This window comes from Pelodiscus sinensis, chromosome 28 (genome assembly GCF_049634645.1).
Source record: "Pelodiscus sinensis isolate JC-2024 chromosome 28, ASM4963464v1, whole genome shotgun sequence".
NCBI classification, from domain to species: Eukaryota; Metazoa; Chordata; order Testudines; family Trionychidae; genus Pelodiscus; species Pelodiscus sinensis.
The window spans coordinates 12,983,426-13,010,000 of NC_134738.1; the positions used below are offsets into that span (position 1 = coordinate 12,983,426).

Genomic DNA, 26,575 nt, shown 5'->3' on the forward strand with positions numbered 1-26,575 from the left:
TTGATTTCTTCAACATTTATTTTTCATATTTAACTTATTCAGATATCACATTTTCTACATTAAAATATTCTCATGCTTACATCTGCCCATTTCCGCCCCTCCCCCAGAAAAATAGAAGTGACAACTTTTAAGATGGAATGCACGAAAGAAATTGCGATTGCACCCAAGTTACAGAGACCAAACAATAAAGTCAGACTTGCATAGGACAGAGCGGCAGGGGTAACACCAGGGACAAGCTGAAATCAGAGTCATCGGCACAGCTTAGGTCACATTGCACCTCTGAGTTTAACACCTGCCCAGAAAGGTATTTGCATGGTTTGCAACACACGTGTGGAGAGGCCAAAAAAACCCAAACAAACCCCCAACAAAAACCCCACCATGAACTGACCAGAAATGGAAAGCAGACAAAAAAAACTGTAAAACCCTCTCTGCACTGGGCTTTGAACCCTACTGAAAATCACTCCAAGCACGGAGATAGTGGTTGGAGGTGGAAACACGTCGCTGTTTGGCTTGCTCTGAACTGGCTGGCCAAATCCATGTTTGGAAGTGCGGTTCAAACCCCAAATGTCGTCCAGAGAATGATTTGTTACAGAATTCAAAATATCCTCTCACATGCCAACGAGAGTTGCCTTCTGCCCCTCTGCATCATTTAGTACAAGACTTCTAAATTACAAGATTGAAGCCCACAGACACTATTGTATTGGGAGGACCTGGTAGAATACGGTTGTCTCCTATAACGGGATAACAGCTCGGTTCTGTAATGAGAGTTCGAAGCTTTGGGCAGTTTACAGTGTTGTACTCTCAGTGTTTGCATGATTCAGGACAGCGCTGGGCATTAGCATTCGTATTAGTGACTTGTATATTTCAGGGAGTGGAATGGTTGGAGTAAGTTCCCTGCTTCTCTACCTTTTTCACGGGGGGCAGTTAAACAGGTTGATTGACTCCCTTGTCCAAGACTAGGACAAAGCCTACGATGCTCAGAGACCCCCCCCTCCCCCCAAGATCTAACTGAAGCCCACGGTGAAGTGTTCTGGTGCCATGTAGCCAACCTTCCTCTTGCTAGTCACTCCAAGAGCAGGCCAGGACACGGCACCATCTATTCATGTGCCACTGCTCTGCTGATGCTCAGATCAGACTGAGCACAGATGCTCGGGCAAGAGAGGGGTCCCCTATTTGCTCCTTGGCTCCTCCTAAATAACTAGTTCTATTTGTTCCTGATTCAGAGACCACGGGCAGCTTCTGGCAATCCCTCTCAGGAGACACTTTCAAGGAAGTCAGGCCAGAAGACGTAATTATAGTAACAGCAGGTATATACATCTACAGAGAAAGGAGACTTTGAAGCTTCTTCCCCTCAGGCATTTTGCCAAAACCACTGAAGATCCAGGCTTTGGAAAAGGATATTTTAAATCCCTGTTAACACATCAGGAACACTGGCACCACATGTCACTTGTTCTCGGCTTTAATTACAGGAGTGACAAGTAAACACCAACACATGAAAGAGGGAACTAAACAGGCTTTCGCAGCAGTGCAGAGCTAGAGATGAAGCTGGGGTTAGTGCTTTGCAGTGGAGTCTCGGGGGTAGAACTCTGCCAAGGTGCTCTGAGGAATTCGCTTCAGCATCTCTTTGGGGAAGATTCGCAGAAGCTGCCAGCCAATGTCCAGGGTCTCGTAAACAGTGCGATTTTCGTAAGGACCTGAAGAAGGAAGAGACTAAGTTATGGGAACAGCTCAAAGGGTCAACATCAGAGGCGAGACCTGGTCACCCCAGGTGTAACACGGCACCAGTGTCCCATGGGCGCCGAACATACTGACCCTGAGCAATGAAGTTCCTTTCAAACTTCTGCAGAAACTCCAGATAAAGAAGATCATCTGAGGTCAGAGCTTCCTCACCCACTACAGCCTTCATAGCTTGCACATCCTTTCCAATAGCATAGCAGGCATACTGGACAGGAGGAGAAACAAACGAGAAGATGGATCACGAGGTGTTTGACTCGTATTACAAGGAGTTACGTGGATTTTTAATACATGGCCCAGAGCGCACGTACTGGGTGGGTAGGACCAAAGAATTTGGGGCTGCTATTCCAGAGTCTTCAATGGCTTTAAACAGAGTTGAGGAATGGAAGGGAGGGGAAGAGAGCAAAAAGCAGCATGACATTGCTCCAGACACCTCAGTGCAACATGAAGAACCTGAACAGAGCAGTATTAGATTAACTTAAGGAACAAAAACTAGCTGGATATGCAGCACGTGCGGGATAACACTCTGCACAAGACATAGGCAGAGTGGTTGGTGTGGAAAGAGAAGACAGCAGCATTTGGCAGAACGAGCTGGGAAAGAACTCCCCACCTCACATATCAATACATTGAGAGCCTACTGGTGTTGTGGACAAAGCCCAGTAACGGAAAAGCTTTCAGTGGCCAGCACACCCAGCAAGCAGAGTGGTCACCTTTCGAACGGATTGGTACAAAAGAGGGTACTATAGAAGAATCTCAAGTTTAAAGAATCAATGGAGCTGCTTCAGACTGGAACGTGATCTTTTCACCTACGAGCTTTTTCTGGGTGCTTGATAGAAGAAAGCAAAGGCGTATGTACGGATTCTACATGAGGAGAGTAATGCATACCAGCTGGTTGGAAACATCTGAATGGTCCTTCCTGGTCATACCCTCTCCAATGGCAGACTTCATCAGTCGAGACAAGGAGGGTAACACGTTAATGGGTGGGTAAATCTTTGAGAGGAGAAAAGAAAGTTAGAGGATAGCACTAAAAACAGGAGGAAGTTCAACATGCCTGGTTAGGGACATGAATAAGCGCCTACATGGCAAGAAATTTCTCTCCTATGTGTACCCTATATTCGGTTCGTAGCATAGACACTTGAGAGAAAGTTGGTGGCATTCACGCCACTGTTCAGAAAGCCAGGAGCCTGGTATCTGCTGTTTCCATGTGTTTAGTGTTGCTAGTTCACTCACAGCAGCATCACGAGTTGATAAATATTGTTTCTGAAAGTTTGCCTTAATTCAGATACAAATGTAGCTTCCCAAGTTAGCTCAGGAAGATAAAAAATTCTCCTGAGAACAGAAAGTAATAGCGCGACCTGGAAAGGCTGAGGAGGAATGGTCAGTATCTACCTTTAAAAGGCATTTTGGATTGTCCCTCAAGTTCTAGCATGGAATTGCAAGGAAAGGATTTGTCAACACACAAAGAGGGCCTTTGTAATCTTATCTTGCTAAACTGACTTTTGCAACAAAGTCAAAGTGGACACTTTATGCCAAATAATTCAAACACCAGTTCTATTCTGACAATTGCTTTTAGGCTTCCAGTCTACAATGCATGGCATCTCTTCCCACAGAGGTGCCCACTTCTAGAGATGCCGAGGGCCTACAACTTTAGCCAGGCGACCAGTATGCAAGTCCTTCTTTTAGCATCTTTTGTCAGAAGAGGCTACCAATGGAAAACAGGCTAAAACAAACTAAGAACTTTTCATTTCATCACCCAATTACAGAGGAAGACTTGCTGAACTGGAAATCATTTACAAGTTCGACACTATCAACTTGGACTTGAATATTAACCAACAACAAAGGCAATTTCCCCTGCCTTTGATATTCACATTCACACATCGAAAGCTATGAATAGGACGCATCCAGCCTGACTCAATTAGCATAATTCACACTGGTCCTACAATTAACTGCTTTTGCCATATGCACTCAGGAGTGTGTCATTTCCACTCTAACGCATCCGATGAAGTGGGCTTTACCCACGCCAGCTCATGATAATGTATTTGTTAGTCTAAGATACCACAGAATACTCTTCATTTAAGATGGCACAGAATTAATATTGGTACTTACCTGTCTGTTGTGCAGCTGCCTATCTACATAGATCTGCCCCTCAGTAATATATCCAGTCAAGTCAGGGATGGGATGAGTAATATCTGATAGAGGAAGTGGCTCTGTTAGTTTTCAGACCGTGCTTTTTATATCCATTCCAGTCATTTTAAAACTGCTACTTTCCCAATTGTCTGAACATCTGCAATTGCTTTACCATGCAGAAGGATACACCATACAGCTCTCCTCTCCCTGGAGGGGTATTTTGTATACAAGATATTATGCAAGTGCAGATTTTTTTCAAAGCTGTGAGGCAATCCAATGCCCTTCATAGGTTAACCTCCCAACCGATTTGGGAGGGAGGCTAGGTTAGAGTACTTCTAATTTTTTACATGCATTTTTTGAGCCAGTTGGGATCTGGACTGCCCATATACGAGCACTAGAGAGAACATGTGTGAAGTAATTCTTTGCACTGGACCAGTTTTGATTGGTGAAAGACAAACTTCTGAGCTTACACAGAGCTCTTCTTCAAGCCTCCAGAGCTCTGTGGAAACTCAAAAGCACATCCCTGTCAAGAACAGAAGTTGGTAACAATAAGAGACAGTCACACCTCGCGTCTCTAACAAGAACACCACAGCTAAAATATTGCAACCTCTGAGCCCCAGCGCTACATGACCGATCTGATTCCTTTGAGAAGATGTTATATGGTGCACAATAGGATGGATACGTGTTATTGTTAAGGTTCAGTTTCTGTTGGCCAACGTTGAGGTTGCAGATCTTTCTCCAAAGTCTAGAGGAGCTCCAGTACCCAAGTAAGGGGAAGGAACTTAATGTTTGTGGAAGTGGTGGAACCTCCATCAGGAGAGATTAAAAGCAGATTGAATAGACACCTGTCAGGGAGAGTCTAGATAATTCTTGGTTCTGTTTTGAGTGAAGGGGACTGGACTAGAAGACCTCTCAAGAACCCTTCCAGTCCTCTGATTAAAACTAGAAGTTCCAGCCTCCTGACTGGTATTAATCAAACATCACATGATTATCCTGTCAGCCAGCCAACAGGCTGCCCTCCGACGGAATGCCCACAGCAATGGTACCAAGACATCCAAGACGTTGCGGATGTTATACGACCGTACGTGAAAAAGCGGATAATCTATTCACAGGGAAAGCCAGTGGCCAGGACTCACCATCATTGGGCATGGTAAGAATAGGAATTTGAGTAATGGAGCCATTCCTGCCTTCCACGCGCCCCGCGCGCTCATAGATAGTGGCCAAGTCAGTGTACATATAACCGGGGAAGCCACGCCGGCCAGGCACTTCCTCTCGAGCTGCTGAAACCTGCAGGCAATCCAGGCACAGTTACTCAAAGCTCCTTACCACAAAGCTGCCATCACACCCAAGAGTTACATTAAAGATTCACAGGACTTGCCACATGGTGGCGCCAAAATACATCTTTACTCAGCTCCACAAGAGAGCACCCCAAGCTATGCAGGAAGATCATTCCTTGTGTAAAACAGGGATCCTAAAATGCTGATCAGAAACAGACTGGAAGGTTGACAAGGAACTACTGAATCAATCTCCACTACGAATAAATTACATCCAGGCAGACCAACCAATTTTGCAGTGCTTGATGACACCACCTTAGTCTCTGAAGCCTGAAAAATGCAGGAAATAGCTTATCCTTGCATGCAAACATCAGTAAGTGATTTTTACATGATTTCCACAGCTAGAGCCATAAGCAACTGGATACATTAGTTTTGAAGTGGGAGATTCATGTGTGTTATTTCTAGTCAACTTTCCATTTGTCTGGTTTAACACGGAATATGGAAAGTGAACTCTGCACTGCCATCCCCTGCTGCAGATTAATTTGTCTGGAATAACTTTAAACCTGACAGGCCAGCTTTCTTTCCCCCCCAATGGCGTGTGTATCCCTTCGGAAAAGGCTCTGAAAAACTAGAGCTCGGCTGACTAAGTTACTCAGCCACATTTTGCTCCCGTTCTGCAGGGCGCTTAACCATGCTGACACCTGCAGCTGCTACACAGGAACAAGTACCTCTCGCAACGCTTCAGCGTAAGAGCTCATATCCGTCAGAATGACCAGCACGTGCTTCTCACACTGGTAGGCCAAGAACTCTGCTGTGGTTAGAGCAAGCCGAGGGGTGATGATACGCTCAATGCTGAAAGAACAGAACGGCATGTTCAGTACAGGTTACAGCAACACAACTCAAGAGTAAGAGAGGAAACCCGTTAGGAGCAGTGTTCCCTGTAAGCTGAGTGGGCAGCCACCCAGGAGCAATTCAAATGCCTCCCAGCTGATTAGCAGAGCACCCACAGTGTCCCCAGTTGGCAGCATGTGTTTCTATTCTCCACTCTCATATGCTGCGGTGCACATCACATTTATTCTGCACATGGATGAATGAGATGGGAACATTGGTTAGAAGCCCTGTGAAACCTACTCAGTATAGTAATTGCCAGGGCTCGACAAATAGTGTAATCTACTTGCCCGTGGCGAGTAGATTACAACCCGGAACAGCCAGCACAGAACCGCACAGCTGGCGAGCAGGTCTCGCGGCCGCTTGGCAAGCCCTGGTAATAGCAATGCACATAGTTAGCGTCCTGGTCTGTGGTACCTCAGAGCAGAGGGTCACTGAAGTGAGGTATTTGACAAGCCACATTACTGGCTTGTAAGGGAAATGGAGGTTGTGGGAGCTTCTTCACTTGAAGTCCTCCAAAGGAGCTAGACAGCCCTCTCTTGGATGGCGGATAACGAAATCCTGCTAGACTAGAGGACCATTGTGGTCTCTCGTTACCCTATCATTCTAAGGTTCTCAGAACTGGTTCCAGCAGCTTTTGGATGCCAGAATAATTTTTTTCCAGTACACTAGCTCTCTACATTTCTGGTGTGGGCAGCCATGTTACTACTTACGTCGGATCATTGGCCAAGTTCAAGAAGAGACACACATTGTCCATGGAGCCATTTTCCTCGAAGTCGGATTTGAAGAACCGAGCGGTTTCCATGTTTACCTAAACCACAGGATGAAGCAGTCATTCGCAAACAAGAAACTGTTTCACTTCCCATTCTATAAAGTTGTGTAAAACATTGGTTCAGAGCTGGAGGAAGCCTTTAATATCTCTGTTACCAGTACCTGCTTTCAGTTAACCCGGGACTAAGAATAATGATGGATAGTTGATCCATAGTGCAATATTCTGCCAAAGGAATCAGACCTCAGGATTAAATGTGGCAAGAAGATGAAGTATCTTGTTTACGCTCAAGATTAACTTTAGTCGAATGAAGACAATTGTCAGTTTAGAGGAAACCACATAAAATAATCCTCTGACAGACATAAGTCCTGCGTAACACCAGAGAGATCTAGCCTGGATGCATGGACATTATCATCCTAATGCTGAATTATCTGCTAGGCTTTCAGTCAGCACAGTCTACCATGAAATTTAGCGTGAGACCAAAATGACAACAATTCTGCCTCCTCCTAACCTGAGGAGGTGACAACGCAATGACACTACAATACAATATATTCAGAATCTGAGTGTTTAGTTTTCTAGTGGGGTGGCCTGTTAGACAGCAACGCGATATCCTGATACATGAAAATGTTCCCCTCAATTCTGGCACAGATTGGGCAATTTACAGAGTTAATCATGTTTTTTAAAATACCGTGCCTGAGGATCCTTTAAAATGTTCTCTTTTTCCAATTAAAATGGAATCACCCATTCTTAAAGATACTATACTACCCCCCTTCAGGCAGTATCGAGTCAGACTGATAGGCCCATTCATCATGCTGGATAATCCTTTTGTTTTTACAACAGCTATAATACTCATCTAAAATGTGAAATGCACCTCTAAAAAAGGAGTATATTCTCATAGCTCCAGTTAACAGCAACCTGGATTGATTGTTAAGTCTTCTTCAGTACTTAAACTTGGTCTCTTTCTGTAGGGTAAACTGAGGCAGCCCTAAATGTGCTAGTAGGCCTCTAAACAGAATAACTCCATTCTAGGATTAAGGCCTAGGAACACCACAGTCAGGATAAGAACTGCAGACAGTAAAAGACCCTGGGCACCATAGCAACCACGTTCTAAAACACTCGAAAAGGGTCTCAGTTGGTAATGTAACACATTTTGCTTAAGATAACATTCATAAAATTTGCTTAAACTGTCTTGCTTCACTCCTAGATAATAAGCCTGAGAACCAAGTGCTGCACCAACTCAAGGCCATACCCGCCTGCTATAGCAACATCATCATCTATGCAGACTAAAATGTTATTACTGTTTTGCTGACATGTTTTGGCATTTGAACAATAACCACCTGTATATTAATTAACGAGCTGTTACTTTGCAATGGGCGGAGATATTATGTAATCTTTAGTAGTTCTATTGGCTTATGTGCTCATTTCGTCTTGCTGCTAGACCTATCAAATCATTTTTCCTCCGTCCACCTGCTGACTATATAATCTATTGTATTGTGTTAATTAACCAGTGTTCACCAGGGTAACCCCTGCGTGTCACTCCATCAGCTGATGTATAATAAATCCTCCGCTTGTTTTCACCTGCATCCAGAGTGTCCTGGCTTATTTCCAACAGTTTGGGGGCTCGTCCGGGATTCAGGCTTGTGAGCTGATCGGGAGCTGGAGACTGAAACCCAAGAGAGGTGAGTATATTTAATTTACCACCTCATTAGGTCTAGGGGTTGACGTCTCTAGTTTCCTTCAGACACATCCTGGTTCCGTTCCCATTTGAGGCATGAGATACCTGGATGAGGGTGAACCAAGTATATGAGGCAGGCCTGAAAGAGGGAGGGAGGAACATCTAACCCCCCCACTGGGGACGAGCACAAGAGGGTTGTGTACTGTTAGAACTAAGGGCTCGTTACGGAGAGACTGGATAAATCACCAGGGAGTGATTGAGCCGTACGTTAAGCTCGGGATTGGCCGAGTACGCAAGGCGGCAGGCAGCACGAACTGGTGACCCACTCTCTCATTGCACGTAACATTGTAAGACCTGGCGGACGCCCCCCAACAGGCACTTAACGTACACACTCTCGCATAGTGCAAATCCCCGCCAGTAATTGTGAAAGTACCAAGAGACACTACAAGAAGAAAAGACCGTACGGCATAAGCCCACACACGGAAGTTCGGGGAAAAAGGCTGATCCCTAAGAGTACGTCTAAAAGGCGAAGCTAAAGAGGGACAGTTAAGTCGTGTGTGGACTCCCCGAGGAGGTACCAAAAAGCAGAAGCAGGGAGGAAAGCCGCGCGCAGCCTCCATAAGTCAGCCGGGTCGAGAGCAAAGTGCCCGAGCCCGAGCTGGAAGTAAGTCAGCCGGGTCGAGAGCAAAGTGCCCGAGCCCGAGCTGGAAGTAAGTCAGCCGGGTCGAGAGCAAGGTGCCCGAGCCCGAGCTGGAAGTAAGTCAGCCGGGTCGAGAGCAAGGTGCCCGAGCCCGAGCTGGAAGTAAGTCAGCCGGGTCGAGAGCAAGGTGCCCGAGCCCGAGCTGGAAGTAAGTCAGCCGGGTCGAGAGCAAGGTGCCTGAGCCCGAGCTGGAAGTAAGTCAGCCGGGTCGAGAGCAAGGTGCCCGAGCCCGAGCTGGAAGTAAGTCAGCCGGGTCGAGAGCAAGGTGCCCGAGCCCGAGCTGGAAGTAAGTCAGCCGGGTCGAGAGCAAGGTGCCCGAGCCCGAGCTGGAAGTAAGTTAGCCGGGTCGAGAGCAAGGTGCCCGAGCCCGAGCTGGAAGTTAAGCCCAGCCAGATTGGGAGCCAAAGCACCCAAGTCTAGGACTGGAAGAGAAAGAACCCAGCGCCTGTCCGGAGGGACTGGGAAGGTCGGACGGTGAGCTGTAGCAGTTACAGCTGGAAAGTGTGATCTGCTGAACCTCTGCGTTCTCCGGACCACGTGTTGTGTGTTTGTATGTCATACCCTGTCATTATTTGTTCAATCCCAAGGAGTGCTCCTTTTCCTGCTAGAGATAATCCTATTTCTCCTACTGATAGTATGTTAAAAACCACATTTATAATCACTCATCTGAATGAATGCAAATTGATGTATGAGGAGTGAATGCCGCTGACAAGGTCTTAAATGCAAGGGGAGGTCAGCCGAACCTTGAGGCCGAGCGGATATGTGAGGGAGTGACGACTCCCCTTATTTCATAAGCTGCTAATAAAGTCTGACACTCTAGACGCAGCAGACCCCTTCTTTGGAGTGTGTAGATTTAGTTTCTTATAAGCCACTGAACAAACAAGGAGTGGACAAAATACTCCCCTGAATAACTAAAATGAATGGGGATTAGTCTAAGCATACTGCAGAAAAGCACCCACTATATGTATGTGCATCATGGTCCAAGGACCTGTAAGCATTTAACAGATTAACAGAAAAGAAATTAAAGCCCTGAAGGATAAAATTGAAGCTCAGAAAAGCAAAAAGAAATCCTCCCTATGGTAAGAAATGTAACTTACAAGCAGCAGTGCCTCTGTGCCAAAAGAATGCACGAGGAGTGAGAGGAAAGGATTTCTCAGCTGGCGCACCCATATCAACTGTGCTGCCTCTCCCAAGCTTAGAGGGGGAATTTGACACATTACCCCTTTACTCCTCTCTATGCCCAGACCCATATGAGCTATACATCGTTATAGCTAGAGAGCAGGCATGAAAGATAACTAAAAAAGATCAGCTCTTCCCAATGAAAAAACGGGCTTTAGTAACAACTTTGCCCGATTCAAAGCAAATAAACTTAACAGCTGATGGGAAGTATTCCTCCAAATTCTCAAGGAAAGAATGCCTGCCGACCATCAAGCCATATTAACCCTAGGCATTTTAGTTCGAAACATTTACACAGAACACAATACAAGAGTAGGAAAGTCTGCCAACCAACTTCAGGAGATTCTCAAGGCCTTGTTAGCAAATAGATAACTACAGCCTCTCCGGCTGGAATCGCAGGCAATTCAAGGATGTTTCACAACGCACGAGCAGAGGCCGTCCAGAGGAAAAAAAAAAAAAAAAAAAAAAAAAAACAGTTAAAACCCTTCCCTCACACGCTGTTATAATTAGCTTGAGGGCGTGGGAGGAAGTAACCTAAAAGCCACCTTAAAGGCAACTGGTAGAAATTAAATTTAAAGATGTAATCACCAGAAGCTAAATCTGCCCTAACAAGGGGACACATTCTGCAACATAAATCTCCTTACAGAGCATGAGCAAGTGATCCACCCCAGAATCAGCAGCATAGATCAACTGCTGCAGCATGGATATTATAAAAACCCTATACTAAGAAGTTTAAAATTAATAATAGCTAACTGCAATAATACACAATTATATTTACATATTGAAAAGAATAAGGAGGTGTGGGGCTAATTGGAAAGCCCACTCTCCTTACCAAATTAATATTGGATAAACTTGTGTCATTAGGAAAGGTCATTTAGCAGGAATCAAGATAGACCATAAGAAAGAAGAGAAAAAAAAAAAAAAAAAAAAAAAAGCATGTGAAAGGAAAAGGCAAAGAGTTTAGAGTCCTATGGGCATAGTAGAAAGTAAATAAGAAATTTGATTGATACTTAACTGGTTAACTGTATAGAAGAATAAAATCTATACATTCAATCCTTAAGGTTAAATTTACTCTTTAAGAAAACAAACCATTGTTTTAAGAATCCAAGCCCTGAAACTTCACTGTCTCTGTTCAAGGCTGAGTTGATAGCACTTTTAGCTTGCTTTCAAATCCAAAGTTGTGTCTGCAAACTGCCTGTCTGTTCTAGAAAGGGGGGAGCACTGTCCCTCATAAGTAAGCCTGTAACATTGTATATGATTCTTTTCAGGAAAAGAAAACCTTTTGCTTGCTAAAATAGTAACTAGCAAGTGCCTTGTTCTAAGAAACAGTTTCTGTGGCAGCAAATTATTTGAAGCTTCACACATTAAAGAAAAAAAGAGCCTGAACTGCAGTACAAGAGGGAAACTGAAGCATGTCATCTTCAACTTAATAATTGAACAATGAAGTAATTTACTCAAACCCTCTGAAGCTGGTGTGCAAAACAAAGCATACCATTAGGTAACAACAGGATAATAAAAATTAGGAAAGAACATCTGTAAAGAAAAAGTATTCTAAATATAATGCACTACCCCAATGTGGGTAGAAATGTTTTCTTGTCTTTCAGATCATCAGAAAGCGCTGGTGCCAGCTGAAGAAAAACAAACAACAAAAAACCATGGTTCTGTGTCATGACATAATAAGTTTGTGTTCTGTCCAAGTTTGTCTTATGTGTCTTAATTGTAATACATATTGCAAATGTTGTTGTGTATAGGAAATTGTTTTAATGAAAGGATAATTTAATGAAAGGATAATTTAAGTAGAAGCATGGATTTAAACCAACAAAATTAATAATTGGGCCCAATCAATTGGCAACTCTAAACTTAATCAATTGTCAACTTTAAAATTCAGTAAAAGGATAATAGTTTAGTAATTATTTAGGCTAGAAGAATGTTAACAATGTCTCCACAGGTGAACAAAAAAAGAACTGGAAGGAAGCAAGGAGCGCATCACGTGAACAGGAGGATGGGAGACGGGTACCAGCCCTCTCCCCCACCAGACTGGTTTTGCTTTAATGGCTACATAAATAAAATATTTAGCTTCTGCAAATTTGCACACCAACCATAAAAGTGGTTTAGCCAGAGATAATAAGAAATCTATAAGTAACAACACAGGCAAGTGAGACATCAGCATATTTAAGTAAAGATGCCCACAACAATGAGGAAACTAGTAACCTCACCATTGCAATAACAGCTACTTGCCCTGCTACTCACTGCTGCCTGGTGCCTTAAAAGGCCTCAAGAATTATGGAATTGCATGAGTTCCTATTAACAATTAAACATCTGTGAACCATGCTTAGTCCTATAAGAGAAACAGTGACTCTAGTCAATGTAACGTCCTTCAAGTCACATACATAGAACAAATACACACTAATAGCAATGGGGAATACACGACCTTAGGCCTCCCCTCATTCACACATAATTATTTGTTTATTGTAACAACATGAACACTACGAGGACAAAGAATACACAGTCCTCTGAGTTAAAGTTTGTATGGAATATTGTGGGAAAGAAACTAAACACTAACATCAGGCCACTGAAGTTAAACCTACTAACTCCCACTGGGGCTTACCACTTAAAGCCCAAACAAAGGTAACCCCTAAGGCATGGCTGTCACTTGTTAAACAAAGGCCATTGCTAAATTGCCCTCATTTAAGTTTTATTAACCAAGTCCTTGAGGACAAAATAGAGCCTCCCAATTGTGCATCATTCCCTGAACAGACCCGGCCCAGAACTAAGACAACTGTCACTGGTCCTTACCTTGGTGATGTTCCACACTGGTATAGACCAGCTGTGTGCTAGACTGGCTAATGGAATTGGCAAGTGCCTAATTAGGCAACGACGGGGCTTAGCAGATACCATCGCAGATTGGTTTGGGCCTGGAAACTCTGTCAGTAGCACTTATGTCCAGGCTAGTAGATGCAGTAATATCCAGTGCTTGTAAAGGCCTAAGCACCAGCCAAGCTAATCAAGTGAACCTAAATAGTTTGAAGGATCTGTCCAGCTCTGTGCCCACTTCACTAAACCTAATCAGATATTTAGACCAGAGACTAATTTGATTGTTAATTAATCGAACTAAATTAAAGAAATTAAAAGGCCAGTATTGAAGAACAGAGAAAGCTTTAGCCACTACCACCCAGCCCTTATAGAAGTGGTGAGTCCCCATCTTCCCTGTGCCTATCCATGAGAGTAAAAAAGTAAAAAATTCTTGAGGACCCAAAGGCCCACCTAGACAGGCCATAGTATAACTGTTTGTTTTAGCCTCCTCACTCACAATGCTCAGAATGGTAACCTCCCTGCCTGTACCAAAGCAAGAGCATATAAAGAGAGTAGAGAGCATTGCTTATTGTGAAGGTGTAGAAACCTCCCTGTATCCAGGGATTATTGCACCCACTTTGATAAAAATTTTATGTACCTGCCCATTTAACATCATGACGAATCTGCCTAGGTTTAATGTGATTCTCACAGAAAAACAAACATCGAGCTGGTCCAAATAAACGGTACCTACTGGTGTTTGACTACCCAGACAGATCACTCCATCTTGCCCCTCTACATATCTGTCTGTGTGCATAACAATCCCCCACCGGGCGATCCTGACCGTTGATGAAATCCTCTATCGCACTTCAGGAGTGATGGGTAACTTAACATGAGATCTTGAGTGGCACAGCGGAAGTAAGTACCAAGAGGAGGGTTTACTGGCCCTGCAGGCAAAGATCAAGGAGTTGGTGGCCAATGCTCAAAGATATATCGAGGCCGGCCGTCTGAGGTACACACAGATAGGGAAACACCGTGGACCATGCCAAACACCTACCTCTGAGGCACTCAACCAGGCAGTAGAGGTCAAACCTAAATCATGGGCAGCGCCTTCACCGGTGAAGAAATACCCTGGGAGTGGATTTAGGTAGTGTTTTGCCAAATTATGTGGGGAGTTTCAGTCATAACATTCATACTGGTACTGATATTGTGCCGTCGCTTCCAGCGTAGAATAAACACCCTAAAATTACTGTATTTGACCTGGCGGGTCAGGGAACCCTAAGGTCAAAAGGAGGGAACTGTAGGGTAAACTGAGGCAGCCCTAAATGTGCTAGTAGGCCTCTAAACAGAATAACTCCATTCTAGGATTAAGGCCTAGGAACACCACAGTCAGGATAAGAACTGCAGACAGTAAAAGACCCTGGGCACCATAGCAACCACGTTCTAAAACACTCGAAAAGGGTCTCAGTTGGTAATGTAACACATTTTGCTTAAGATAACATTCATAAAATTTGCTTAAACTGTCTTGCTTCACTCCTAGATAATAAGCCTGAGAACCAAGTGCTGCACCAACTCAAGGCCATACCCGCCTGCTATAGCAACATCATCATCTATGCAGACTAAAATGTTATTACTGTTTTGCTGACATGTTTTGGCATTTGAACAATAACCACCTGTATATTAATTAACGAGCTGTTACTTTGCAATGGGCGGAGATATTATGTAATCTTTAGTAGTTCTATTGGCTTATGTGCTCATTTCGTCTTGCTGCTAGACCTATCAAATCATTTTTCCTCCGTCCACCTGCTGACTATATAATCTATTGTATTGTGTTAATTAACCAGTGTTCACCAGGGTAACCCCTGCGTGTCACTCCATCAGCTGATGTATAATAAATCCTCCGCTTGTTTTCACCTGCATCCAGAGTGTCCTGGCTTATTTCCAACACTTTCCAATACTTAATCATGTACAGGAGCTTAACGGTACTTACCCCCATGGCAGCAAACACAATGGCAAAGTTCTCTTCACTGTAGTCCATCACATCTTTAGATTTCTTCACTAAGCCAGCCTGGCGACAAATCTGAGCTGCAATCTGAGAGGAGTGTAGGAGTTCTTGCATAAATCAACTGCAGTAAGTTGCATGTGTGTTTATGTACTGTAAAGACTAGATTAACTCATGGAATAAACCACTTTTTGACAAATAAAAAGTCTCCCAGATCTTTGCACTGAGGCCAAAAGCAAGAGAAAAAGGAAGGCAGAGAAAGGGTGCTAGCGTAGGAAGATTACGAACCTGGCATGATATCTGGCCAATCAGTATTTGATAAAGCAGCATCTTGGGAGAGCAGGACTTTGTCTATTTTAAACCCCAATATTCTTAGCTCTCCCCCACTATAACTTCACAACTCATTTACTTTAAGTTATTTGTGCCACTGAACTGAATGTTTTCCGTTAGCTACCCCTTGCCCCAAGCTCTCAGAACTCCATTAACGCACCCACCTCATTATGGGGTAAACCAGCAGCAGAGAATATGGGAATTTTCTGTCCTCTGGCAATGCTGTTCATGCCATCTATAGCCGAAATGCCAGTCTGAATCATCTCTTCGGGGTAGATTCGACACTGAGGATTGATTGGCTGACCTATTGTATTTTCACAGAGAAACCACCACATTATTCATCTGTGCATTGCTCAGGTTAGACAAATAAAGGTTTCAAGGCAAGGCTTCAAAATAAGGCTTTGAAAATGCATCACATTTAGAACCGCAAATGCTTTAGCTTGACAGACACTTGTGGTTCGAGTTAGACATTCACCCATTGATTTTTTTTTTAAATTGGTCATGACATTTATCAGTTTGGCGTTTATATGCATGCAGACAAAAAGGACAAGATAGTCCGTGGAGGGCAATTAACACCCTCTTATCCTTGGGAGAAGGTTACCACAATCCTATTACAATTAACACTATTAAACCACTTTAACCAAAGCAATCTCCCTAATTAAGAACCACTCCCATGCCCTGCATTACTATAAAAAACCAGACCAGGGTACCACTCAACAGTTGAACAACTTCCTGAGAAGTGCTTGGACACTCAGTACTTGGTACACCCTGCTACATGATTTCAGGGTGACTGTTTCATTTGCAGAGGCCTCTGAAAAGTGGCTTGTCACTGTATTTTGTGCAAAGAACATAATGGAAGTCAGGTCAAAAGTCAGACACTTGCTCCCTACTAGAAATGGGCACCATGAATAGTGCCAGAAGTTCCAACTAAAAGGAACCCTTCCCATTTTCTCTCTCTACCACTTCAGCGCACCCCCGATTTTCTCTCTGCTTCAGCCAACTGACAGATTAACTGGATAGTCTCAAACCTTCTCATTTGGGAGAGGATGCATAGAGGTCACCTAAGTCAGGTCACTTTGTTTCTTTGATGTTACTAATGATGTACTTGGTTAAATACTCTTCCACACCACTGTTTCCATTTGTGCTGCCAATTAGCATTCATGAGTTCAGTTAGAAGCCTGTCACTAAGTATTTAAAAGCAGAAAGCAAGATCCGTGCCATCCAAAAACCAAAACAGACTTTTAATAAAAACATACCCATAATGTCCAAGTAGTCTTCAGCCAAGACAATGGGACCTCTGTCAATAGGTTTTCCTGATCCATTAAACACACGACCTGCAAAAACAATCACATAATTACGATCATATGAACAGGACAGTAGAGAACTAGTTTTTCCATCTGTAGCGATAATACATGAAAATAAATCAGTTCAATCTAAAGAGCAAGATCTAGTGCATACCAAGCATATCCTCAGATACCGGGGTTCGGAGAATATCCCCAGTAAATTCACATGATGTTTTCTTAGCGTCAATACCTGAAGTTCCCTCAAATACCTGCAATATATCAGGAGACACACCAGGGAAAGGGATAAATGTTTCTTTAGCACAGATAGATAAAAGCATTGTACAAAGATTTGCAACAGATAGGATACACACACAAGTCAGGGATTATCTAACAACAACGGATTTAACAACAAGTAGCAAAACCAAGATAGACTTGTGTAATACAATAGTTCTTTCCTAGACCATTTAGGGACTGTTCATTTGTATAGATGTGTTACGAAAGCAGCACTGTATAAAAAGTTATTTTACACATGACTTGTGAAAGAAGATTGCCAAGAATGCCAATGGTCATCAGAGATCTTTCCTTTAAAAGTTTAGAATCATTTTCTTCTACCTACAGTGAAGGAATTGCGCTAAGCAGGATTACAGTGGTAACTATTTAACACTTCCTATGAGAGCTACACAGAGGTGTCTCAGATACACTGAAGCTCTGCAGTGGATCTACATTGTAGCAGTACATGCTTAATGGCAGAGATGGAGTACAGTTTCCTGTCTTAGGTCTACAAGATTCTATTGCAATCAGAGAACTTTCTCCTTAATTTTAAAACAAAAGCAATAACTGAACGTTACTCAGATCCACCTGCCAATGATTGCCAAGAATTTTTACATTTACACTATGTTTTGACTCGAGAACATTATATTAAGTTACAAAGACTTCAGATTTGTTCATAATCCAGACTGATGCCTGCTAAGGAAAAGCATTCATGGGACAATTCTGTTCTTAGTTTACCTGAACTACAGCTTTGGAGCCACTGACTTCTAGAACCTGCCCACTTCTCTTTGTGCCATCAGGAAGCGTCAAGTGAACAATCTCTGCATACCTAGGAAACTAATGCAGAAAACACTCTGTAAAACAGTGGGAGAGAGTTAAAATCCGCAAACAAGCGTTACCACATTATCCATAACAGATTCAATAGATCTTGAGACAAAAAGCTACCGTATCTTTTACACAGATCAGTCAAAGGGAAACTAAAGGCAGTTAAGGTTTGCTGACAAAAATGTAGCTCTTTCAACAGAGTGGTAGATTTAACAAACTGTCGAGAAAAAAATAAAACTTGTCCAAAGACAACCTGAAACTGTTCTTTTGAAAAAAGTCATTGTAGTTTCGAGTTTATTCGAAGCCATATGGCATTAGCCCAGAGATCCACGTTAAAGAAAAGCCAAGAACACTAGCAATGGAAAATTGTACCTTATGTACCATGCTACACCAATAACTCCCACAATGCTCCCATAAAAAAAATACCCCTTCCCTCATAACTCTTCCCAAATATTTGATAAGCACACGCTAAAATATTACAATATTTCCTTTGTTCATGTATCTAATACTTTGCAAGATTTGACTCATTAACATTGTCTGATAAAATTGAACATGCATTAGAGTTTACACTGTTCAACTAACTGTAGCATGTTTCCCCAGTTTTCTCAAATGTAGAATTATAGTCCTTTCCTTTCCTCACCTTCACCCTCCCCAACCAAGGTGCTGACAGCTTCTCAGCCTGTCCCAAAGTCCATTTAGCTCTGAGTGTTTGCAATATAAACAAGGTCTTGTGTTTAAACTACATCCCAGGACCCAAGGAATGCAGAGCTAAAGACTTTAAATGTGTCTCTAGGGCTTTGCCTACAATTCTGGCCAGTGCTCTATGTAAGCTACTCCCTCGCAGAGGTGGTTAACAGTGGTGAGAGCGCAGCAGTCTGGTTCACACTGGCGCTTTACAGGGCTGTGCTCAGAGAAGGGCGTTTCACACCCCTGAGCTAGAAAGTTACAGCGCTGTAAAGTGCCAATGCAGACTTGGCATGAACTGCAAGCCAGCTTTTCGGCACAGTCTCCTTCAAAAGAAGATTCCATTCGAGTAATTTTTACCTTAACTTGATCCAAGATGACCAGTGGACCATTAACGCCGGATACGGTTTTATATGCTGAAATATAAAAGGTGCAAGTCAGACAACATATTCTAAAGCAGTACAGGCATTCTATGCTGAATAGATAGGCAAACCTCTCCCTCCTTTGCAACTATGGGGTCTAATCTCCTCTGAATCTCGGCAACTGTCCCTATTTAGTGGAAACTGTGTGAGCAGGACAGCAAGTAGTGCTGGTGAGTCTAACCAGCATTCTTTTTTTTGAGTCACCATATGGCCAATGCCCTCAGGTGATGTTACAGGACACTGCAGCATTGGAGAAGCCACTTGTGACTAGAGAATGGCTATTAGTTTTCTGTAATTAAACTTGACCATATTATGCAAGTTTACATCAGTAAACTATCTAGATTCCCTGTTCGAGATTTGCCACGTAGCCAAAACTATGGTGTAACTGTGCTGCATGCAGAGAAGTAACTGCCATTTTAGTCCATCAGAAAGGTAATCAATGTGATGCATACAAACATTTTATGAACTGCAAACAGTTTGTAGCAGATGAGAGATACTATAGAATTAACTCCAAACTTTTAAGAAGCCACTGGTAGCAACTTTTGAAGTATAGGATAAGGTCAGTAGTAACTCACTGAAGGCATTAATCTTGACAGCGATCAAAGCAGCAAGTTATCACTTTATACCATTACCTCAAGTCTTAACTGTGAAGGTTTACTGGTTAAGGTTAACCGGTGGGGGCTGGAGCAACTCCCCGCCTGCTAAGCGGCTCACCATGGACAAAGGCTGATCCAGCCAGACTGGAGCAGCTCTGGCCTGTGGTAAGGTCACCATCCCACAAGTCCAGCAGTGGGAGGGGTCCAACTCGTCCTCTCTTTAAACGGTTAATCAGTTAAATAATGTTTAAATATGTTTAATCAGTTATCCAATTAAACTGGATTTTACATCCCTAGTGAACAGATGAGAATCTCGCTAGCTCAAAAACTGTTGATCCTTATGATACAATGCATTTGCAAATCATTTTCTGAGATGCCATGCCAGCTATTGAGGGAAGGGAACCTTTCAGCACCATCCCAAGAGACGCTAGAGGACGACACCACAAAAGATGGTGTTTCACTTTAGTTTGCAACCCAGAAGTTACACAATATTCACTATAGCTCCCAGAAAGTACATTACTCCTCAGACTTGAGACCGAGACATGCACAGATGTCTAAAGCCAATGTTTAGACAAGAGTAGGAAGACATTAAAAACACTGCATCAAAGCAGCTCACCAATGCAGCTGAAACACTTATGAAAAGATCCTGCTGCACAGATGGGAGAGCGCTCTCAGCATAGCTAACCCACTTCCCCAAATGGCAATAGCTATGCCAAAGAGAGAAGCTCTTCTGTTGACATAGTGCAGCCTACAAGAGGTTAAGGTCGGTATAACTAAGCTGCTCAGCAATGTGGATATTTCACAGCTACTCCTGAACAGTCCTCCAAACCAAGGGTACTATATATTGACTCATGGGAATCATGAGATTAACCCAGCAGTTTACAGGGTTGGTTTTATTATGCACCTTGTAATGGGACATCTTTGGCACTAAGACATTACAGCTATATATGTAGAACATAACTCTGCAAATGCTGACAACAGGAAACTACTTTCCAACCATGATTACAGTTATTGCACTAGAATCCCTATAACTCCCAAAAGGGACACCTGCATCCGGGGGTAAGCTTAGCTTCACTTGATCGGTGAATACAGGAAGTGCTCGAGAGCCACAAGGCTCTCCCAGGGTCATAAGGGAAGAGTTAGCAAACGAGTAATCATTAATCAGTCACAACAGTGGGGAAAGAACGAGCAAGTGAGTTATTTCTAGAATGGGAAAACAAACTAATATGACCAAGACAAGAACGTGACCAGGAGCCTTTAGTCTTAGGGGAGGGAAAAAATCACAAATCCTATGCACACAAACAGCCTATAAAGCCCTGGAAAGACAGCACAGGCCAGACAATGTGAGAGTTTAGTACACACTGAAAGATGTGTATCTACATCATGCTTCATGTATTATGACAACAGTGTGATATTTACAGTGGTAACAAAGGTAGCAATAGTTTGCTGATGAATAAACATAACAGTATAATCTAGAAAGATTTTAATCTAGTGATTTCAAAAATCAGATGCTATACTGTCTAAGCAGGTTATAGGAGCCATTCTATCACATTGGCTTAGTTATAACTGAATTTACATAACTGTTAAAGCAAAAGATGAAAAATCTGGTCCCTGTTCCTTGTAAGTTAGAAAAAAAATAAACATTATTTGTCCCAAGTTAGACTTTTTGGGTTTTCCTGAACTGGACACTTCTCATTCTTATTAGAATCAGAACTATTTAGCGTTTGTGCACAATGTGAATGACACTTATAAAAAAAACAATGGTGAGTGGGTAGCCAGACATTTGCAAAGACCGCAGAGAACTATATGGAGCAATATTACATTTTAACTTGTGACCGGCTTGTCAGCACTTCCTCACTGATGCAGGAAAGTGCTCACTCCTTAGCAATGTCCACTACTGAGATAACACAGTCCGTTTCATTATGTTAAACAGCACCAGCAAATCTTTTGGTATCACACAAGCAACTCAATCCCGGTTTTCAATAATACTGTAGCCGCTCCCATAATGAGGTGGGTCACAATCATAAGAACGGTAGTACTGGGTCAGATCAAAGGTCCTTCTAGCCCAGTATCCTGTCTACTGACAGTGGCCAGCACCAGGTGCCCCAGAGAGGGTGGACCGAACACAATGATCAAGCAATTTGTCTCCTGCTATCCCTCTCCAGCCTCTGACAGAGGCCAAGGACACCATTTTATCCCCTGGCTAATAGCCTTTTATGGACCTAACCTCCATGAAATTATCTAGCTTCTCTTTAAACTCTATTATAGACCTAGCCTTCACAGCCTCCTCTGGCAAGGAGTTCCACAGGTTGACTACACGCTGTGTGAAGAACTTTCTTTTATTAGTTTTAAACCTGCTACCCATTAATTTCATTTGGTGTCCTCTAGTTCTTCTATTTAGGGAACTAATAAATAACTTTTCTTTATTGGCCCTCTCCACACCACTCATGATTATATAGACCTCTATCATATCCCCCCTCAGTCTCCTCTTTTCTAAACTGAAAAGCCCCAGTCGCTTTAACCTCTCCTCATATGGGACCTGTTCCAAACCCCTCATCATTTTAGCTGCCCTTTTCTGAACCCTTTCCAAAGCCTCCTCTTTTCTAAACTGAAAGGTCCCAGTCATTTTAACCTCTCCTCATATAGGACCCATTCCAAACCCCTAATTGAGATCAAATCTCAATGTAACATTTTAATGTATACAGACCCTTCTACCTCAAAGGGCCCCAAGCCAAGAGTGGTATAAACGAGATCCATACCCTACAAAAAAATGCAGCTACCTATGAGGTGGAAGGCAGAGAGCAATTGCCCAGCAACAGAAGAAGGGTCAACTCTAGGGAGAAAAAAAAAGCTGCAACAAATCCACACTGACACAGTCCTTGGATCTTTATTGTCCATGCTGAGCAAACATGCACTTAATTTTTAAAGGGCTCAGCCAAGGAAGCCATTAAACTCCATTCAACTCTACCATGGAAAAACAGAGCGCTAAACTAAGTTGAAACTCCAGGAAGGGGAACATGTGATCCAAACTTCATTTTCAAACTATAAAACTACCCTATCGGGCTGTCTCTTGGACTCTGGTGTACTGTTCCCTTATACTTTTGGATGCAGATGATTTTGAGAGACTTTTGGGTCAATAGTTCTGATCTGGACTTCAGACAACTAAAAAAGCAAAGAAGAAAAGGCAAGATTTCTAGCAAAATCATTGCTTCAATCAGTTTTGGCCTTCCTCATACCCGCACTGTGTAAAGGATTTAGAGCTATGAAAGAACTGCCTAGTAGAATCACTGTATTTCCCCTTTTCCTCAACTTCCACAATTACAACAGTTTTCATGTATAAATCACGCCCTTCCTCTCAGTCTCCTCACACTGTTTACAGTAATATGTCCTGTTTCTGCCAGAAATCTAGTCTGTCATGTGGGGAACTATAAAACAATGGGATATTAGAAAGCACATGTACGAAAATTTGACTTATCTGCCCAAAATTAATTCTGTAACCATACCAGTTACATTAAAGAAACTCCAGCTTCTGTATCCAGTAAAACCCATCAGTTCATGGCAGTAGAGTCTCAGTTTTACTTATGTAGTCAAGAAAAATATTCAAATGTCCTTACTGATTTGGATTAAGAATGAGCCCAACCTCGCCAGTAGTTTAACTAAAATTTTTTTGGCTTAACTGAATTTTAAATATTGATTTTGAGCACCATGGAATGTCTAACCAAAAGAAACCTTAGGATGCAGTTAGTCTTTGATGTGCTTAAACTACAAATTCACATTGACGTTGACTTGCGTTAGGCTGACTTTTAGCCATTTATTGCTGATGGCGACACGTGTCTCTTTTTGTCAGTGGTGTCTGTCCTCACTAGGAGTGTTTCCTCTGACTGAAGGGGGGGGAGAGAAGAGAGAGAGTGTGTGTGGGGGGGGGAGAGAAGAGTGAGACCAGGTCTAGACTGGCAGTGAAAATTGATGCAAGATACACAACTCTAATTGCTTAGTTGGACTCGACGTACCTTGCATTGATTTTCTGGGGCAGCCCCGCAATAGGAGGTCCATGGGAAAAACACTCATCGACAGCGAGGACTACTAGTGACAATGGGAGCACCCTCAGCATTTGATTTAGCAAGTATTCGGTAGACCCGCTAAATCGAACCCCGGAAGAGCGTTCTCCAGAGCATCGCTCCTCCAGTAAGTGGAGACATGACCACAGGGCTCAGCTCCCCGATGGAGCCCAGCCAACCTCCAGGCTTGTCAGTTCCAAGCCAGGAATAGCGATCCAGGCTTCTCACCTCGCGTGGGGCCTGGGATGGGCATCGCTAGGCTCTAGCTAGAGAGCATCCCAAGCCTGGACTTTGTTAATTTCTGGAGCCGTGAAATTGGCAAGAATGACAGCCCACAGCAAAGGTAAGTAATGAAGTGTGTATCGGGACACTGCATCACCCTGCTTACACAAACACAGCTCCTCTTCCATGGGAGCCGTAGGGCTTATATTGGTGTATCAGAGCTCTTCATAGGCAGGAGCATGGCCGTACTGTGTGCTATGACATAACCAGGTTAACGTATGGTGCCTGACATCCTAACTCTAATGTAGACCATGCCTACGCTTTTTATTTTGACAGATGTCCAGCAGCAGTACCCTTGCCTCCAGCAGATTATGAGAATTTCAGCTACAGAACCCCTAGCAGCACAAGCTGCCTGAAACATTACGTACTGAATCTCAAGAGAGTCACCTTGCTAGATTTCTGTGCTCCATGCAACAGAACTTAGAAGTCAGTTCTAACTAATACAGCTATGAGGCCTTCCATCTTCTTCCCCCTTCATACACACCCCCTTACAATTATTAGTGTGTTCAGATTCAAGAGTTTCCAGTGTGGAACCATTCATTTCTAAATGAGAGCAAGCAAGCCCCCTTGAAATGTGTGTATAATAGTCAGATGCAATCTCCTTCAGTCAAATAGCCTTTCCTAAATTTTAACATTGTAGGATTTTACAGCAGAGCTAAACTAAAGAAGTACTCTGAAATCTAGAGACAGCTGCAGTCATGACTGGCTATTAAGTTATGTAACATCTGCTCTAGACCACATCTAACATTTGTATATATTTGTTAAAAACCCTTTATTGTAGGATACATCTTGTGTATACATGTAGTTGGTTTCACACTCCCATTAATCTGCAGTGTCATCACATGACCTTGAACCAAATCAGGAACAGATTAGTCAACTCATATGATGAACGTTTCACAATCCCTTATTATCCTCTACCCAAGTAAAAACAAGGACATTTAATATTCCATAAAAACACTTACGATCACACCACTTTAAGAATACTAACTAAGAGCAGTATCTGCCATCTGCTTGTTACAGAACCATTCCTGTTGAAACTGGAATGGCTCAGCAGCCATATTTTGCACATAAAATGCTATTGGTGTGAATAAGATCACATAAGCCCTACTGATGCTACTTCAAGGGGTTTTGCCTAGTAAATGTAGCCAACATCGTTTTTCCAATAGCCTCTTTCAATTCTCATTTGTGGCTCATCCATGGCAAGAGTCCCATGGGGTAATATTACAAGAAAAAACCATCACCTATGTCAAGAAGCCAGATAAAGCCACCTGACGTTCCCAGTGGCCCAGACAGACTAAGTGATCTGTCCCCAATAAGAATATGTACAGCTTTATCAGAGACAGGGGAAGTCAACTCTACTACACTTACACACACAGAGCAATCTTGGGGGCAGACAGAGGACACATTCCTCAACTCCAGTTCCATTCACATGGCACACCCAACTTCTGTTTTATTCCTACTCCACGCAGATTCAGACCCTGAAACTAACAGGACAGGTGTACTCTGATACCCTGGAGCCAGTCTGGTCTATTTCCACCCAGTTGGGACTAGTGTGGGGAAGACAAGCAGCGTGAGAGGACAAGATCATAGAATCATAGAACACTAGAACTGGAAGGGATCTCGAGAGGTTGAGTACAGTCCCCTACCCTTATGGCAGGACCCAGTACCATTTAGACAAGTGGTCCCCAACCTTTTGGGGCCACCCATGCACCCCGGGGCAGGGGCCAACCCAAATGATTCGGCGGGCACACATAAATGCCCCGGCAGGCGCCATGGCGCCTGCAGGCACCGCGTTGGGGACCACTGATCCAGACCATCCCCGACAGGTGTCTATCAAATCTGCTCTTAAAATATCTCCAGTGATGGAGATTCCACAACCTCCTTAGGCAATTTATTCCAGTGTTTCACCACCCTGACAGGTAGGAAGTTTTTCCTAATGTTCAACCTAAACCTCCCTTGCTGCAGTTTAAGCCCCTTGCTTCTTGTCCTATCTTCAGAGACCCAGAAGAACAATTTGTCTCCCTCCTCATGATACCTTTTTGGATACTTGAAAACTGCTATCATGTCCCCCTCAGTCTTCCCCTTTCAAACTAAACAAGCCCAATTCTTTCAGTCTTCCCTCTTAGGCCATGTTCTCTAGACCTTTAATCATTCTTATTACTCTTCTCTGGACCTTCTCCAATTTCTCCACATCTTTCTTGAAATGTGGTACCCAGAACTGGACACAATACTCCAACTGAGACCTAGATGAGACAGCTTAGAAGCTAGGGATATTAGCAAATGCTCGCTTATGTAAACATGTAACTGCTGGATTTTTCAGCCATTACAGGTTTGCACACTGGGGGCAGGTGGGAGCCACTACACACAGGAGCTGGCTTCCCATGTGTACCAGCTCCCACCTGTCTATCAGAGACAGCAAGCCAGGAGGAGGGAAGCTGCTGCAGCTGATACAGAAGCAGCAAAGGGGGGAGGGGAGTGCATGTGGTCATCAGGATTAACCCACAAGCCCGGGCTTTTCGGTTAACACTGTAAACGACTAGACGCTGACGTCTCTACGGGAAGCACTAGGGCCAGTGGCAAAGAAGGGGGTCCAACAGTGAGAACAGCCTGGGTCCAGAGACAAACAGAGACCCCCCACGGGGTAAATAACCCCACCCCCAGCCAAGGGGAACAGGCAGGGGCAGCACAAC

At 43.3% G+C, this 26,575-nt stretch overlaps 1 protein-coding gene across 1 annotated transcript in view; it reads right to left on the reverse strand.

Moving 5' to 3' along the window:
- The window catches only part of ATP6V1B2 (ATPase H+ transporting V1 subunit B2), a 27,761-nt gene continuing 1,186 nt past the window's right edge, over positions 1-26,575 (reverse strand). The window contains exons 2-14 of the mRNA XM_075910950.1: positions 18,888-18,943; positions 17,757-17,855; positions 16,924-17,017; positions 16,722-16,799; positions 15,630-15,769; positions 15,124-15,225; positions 6,737-6,834; positions 5,864-5,987; positions 4,998-5,148; positions 3,841-3,923; positions 2,620-2,724; positions 1,813-1,942; positions 1-1,694 (exon numbers count right to left, since the gene is read on the reverse strand). Of these exons, the coding sequence (XP_075767065.1) occupies positions 1,552-1,694; positions 1,813-1,942; positions 2,620-2,724; positions 3,841-3,923; positions 4,998-5,148; positions 5,864-5,987; positions 6,737-6,834; positions 15,124-15,225; positions 15,630-15,769; positions 16,722-16,799; positions 16,924-17,017; positions 17,757-17,855; positions 18,888-18,943 (1,403 nt within the window). The 3' untranslated portion in view covers positions 1-1,551. The remainder of the gene's footprint in view (positions 1,695-1,812; positions 1,943-2,619; positions 2,725-3,840; positions 3,924-4,997; positions 5,149-5,863; positions 5,988-6,736; positions 6,835-15,123; positions 15,226-15,629; positions 15,770-16,721; positions 16,800-16,923; positions 17,018-17,756; positions 17,856-18,887; positions 18,944-26,575) is intronic.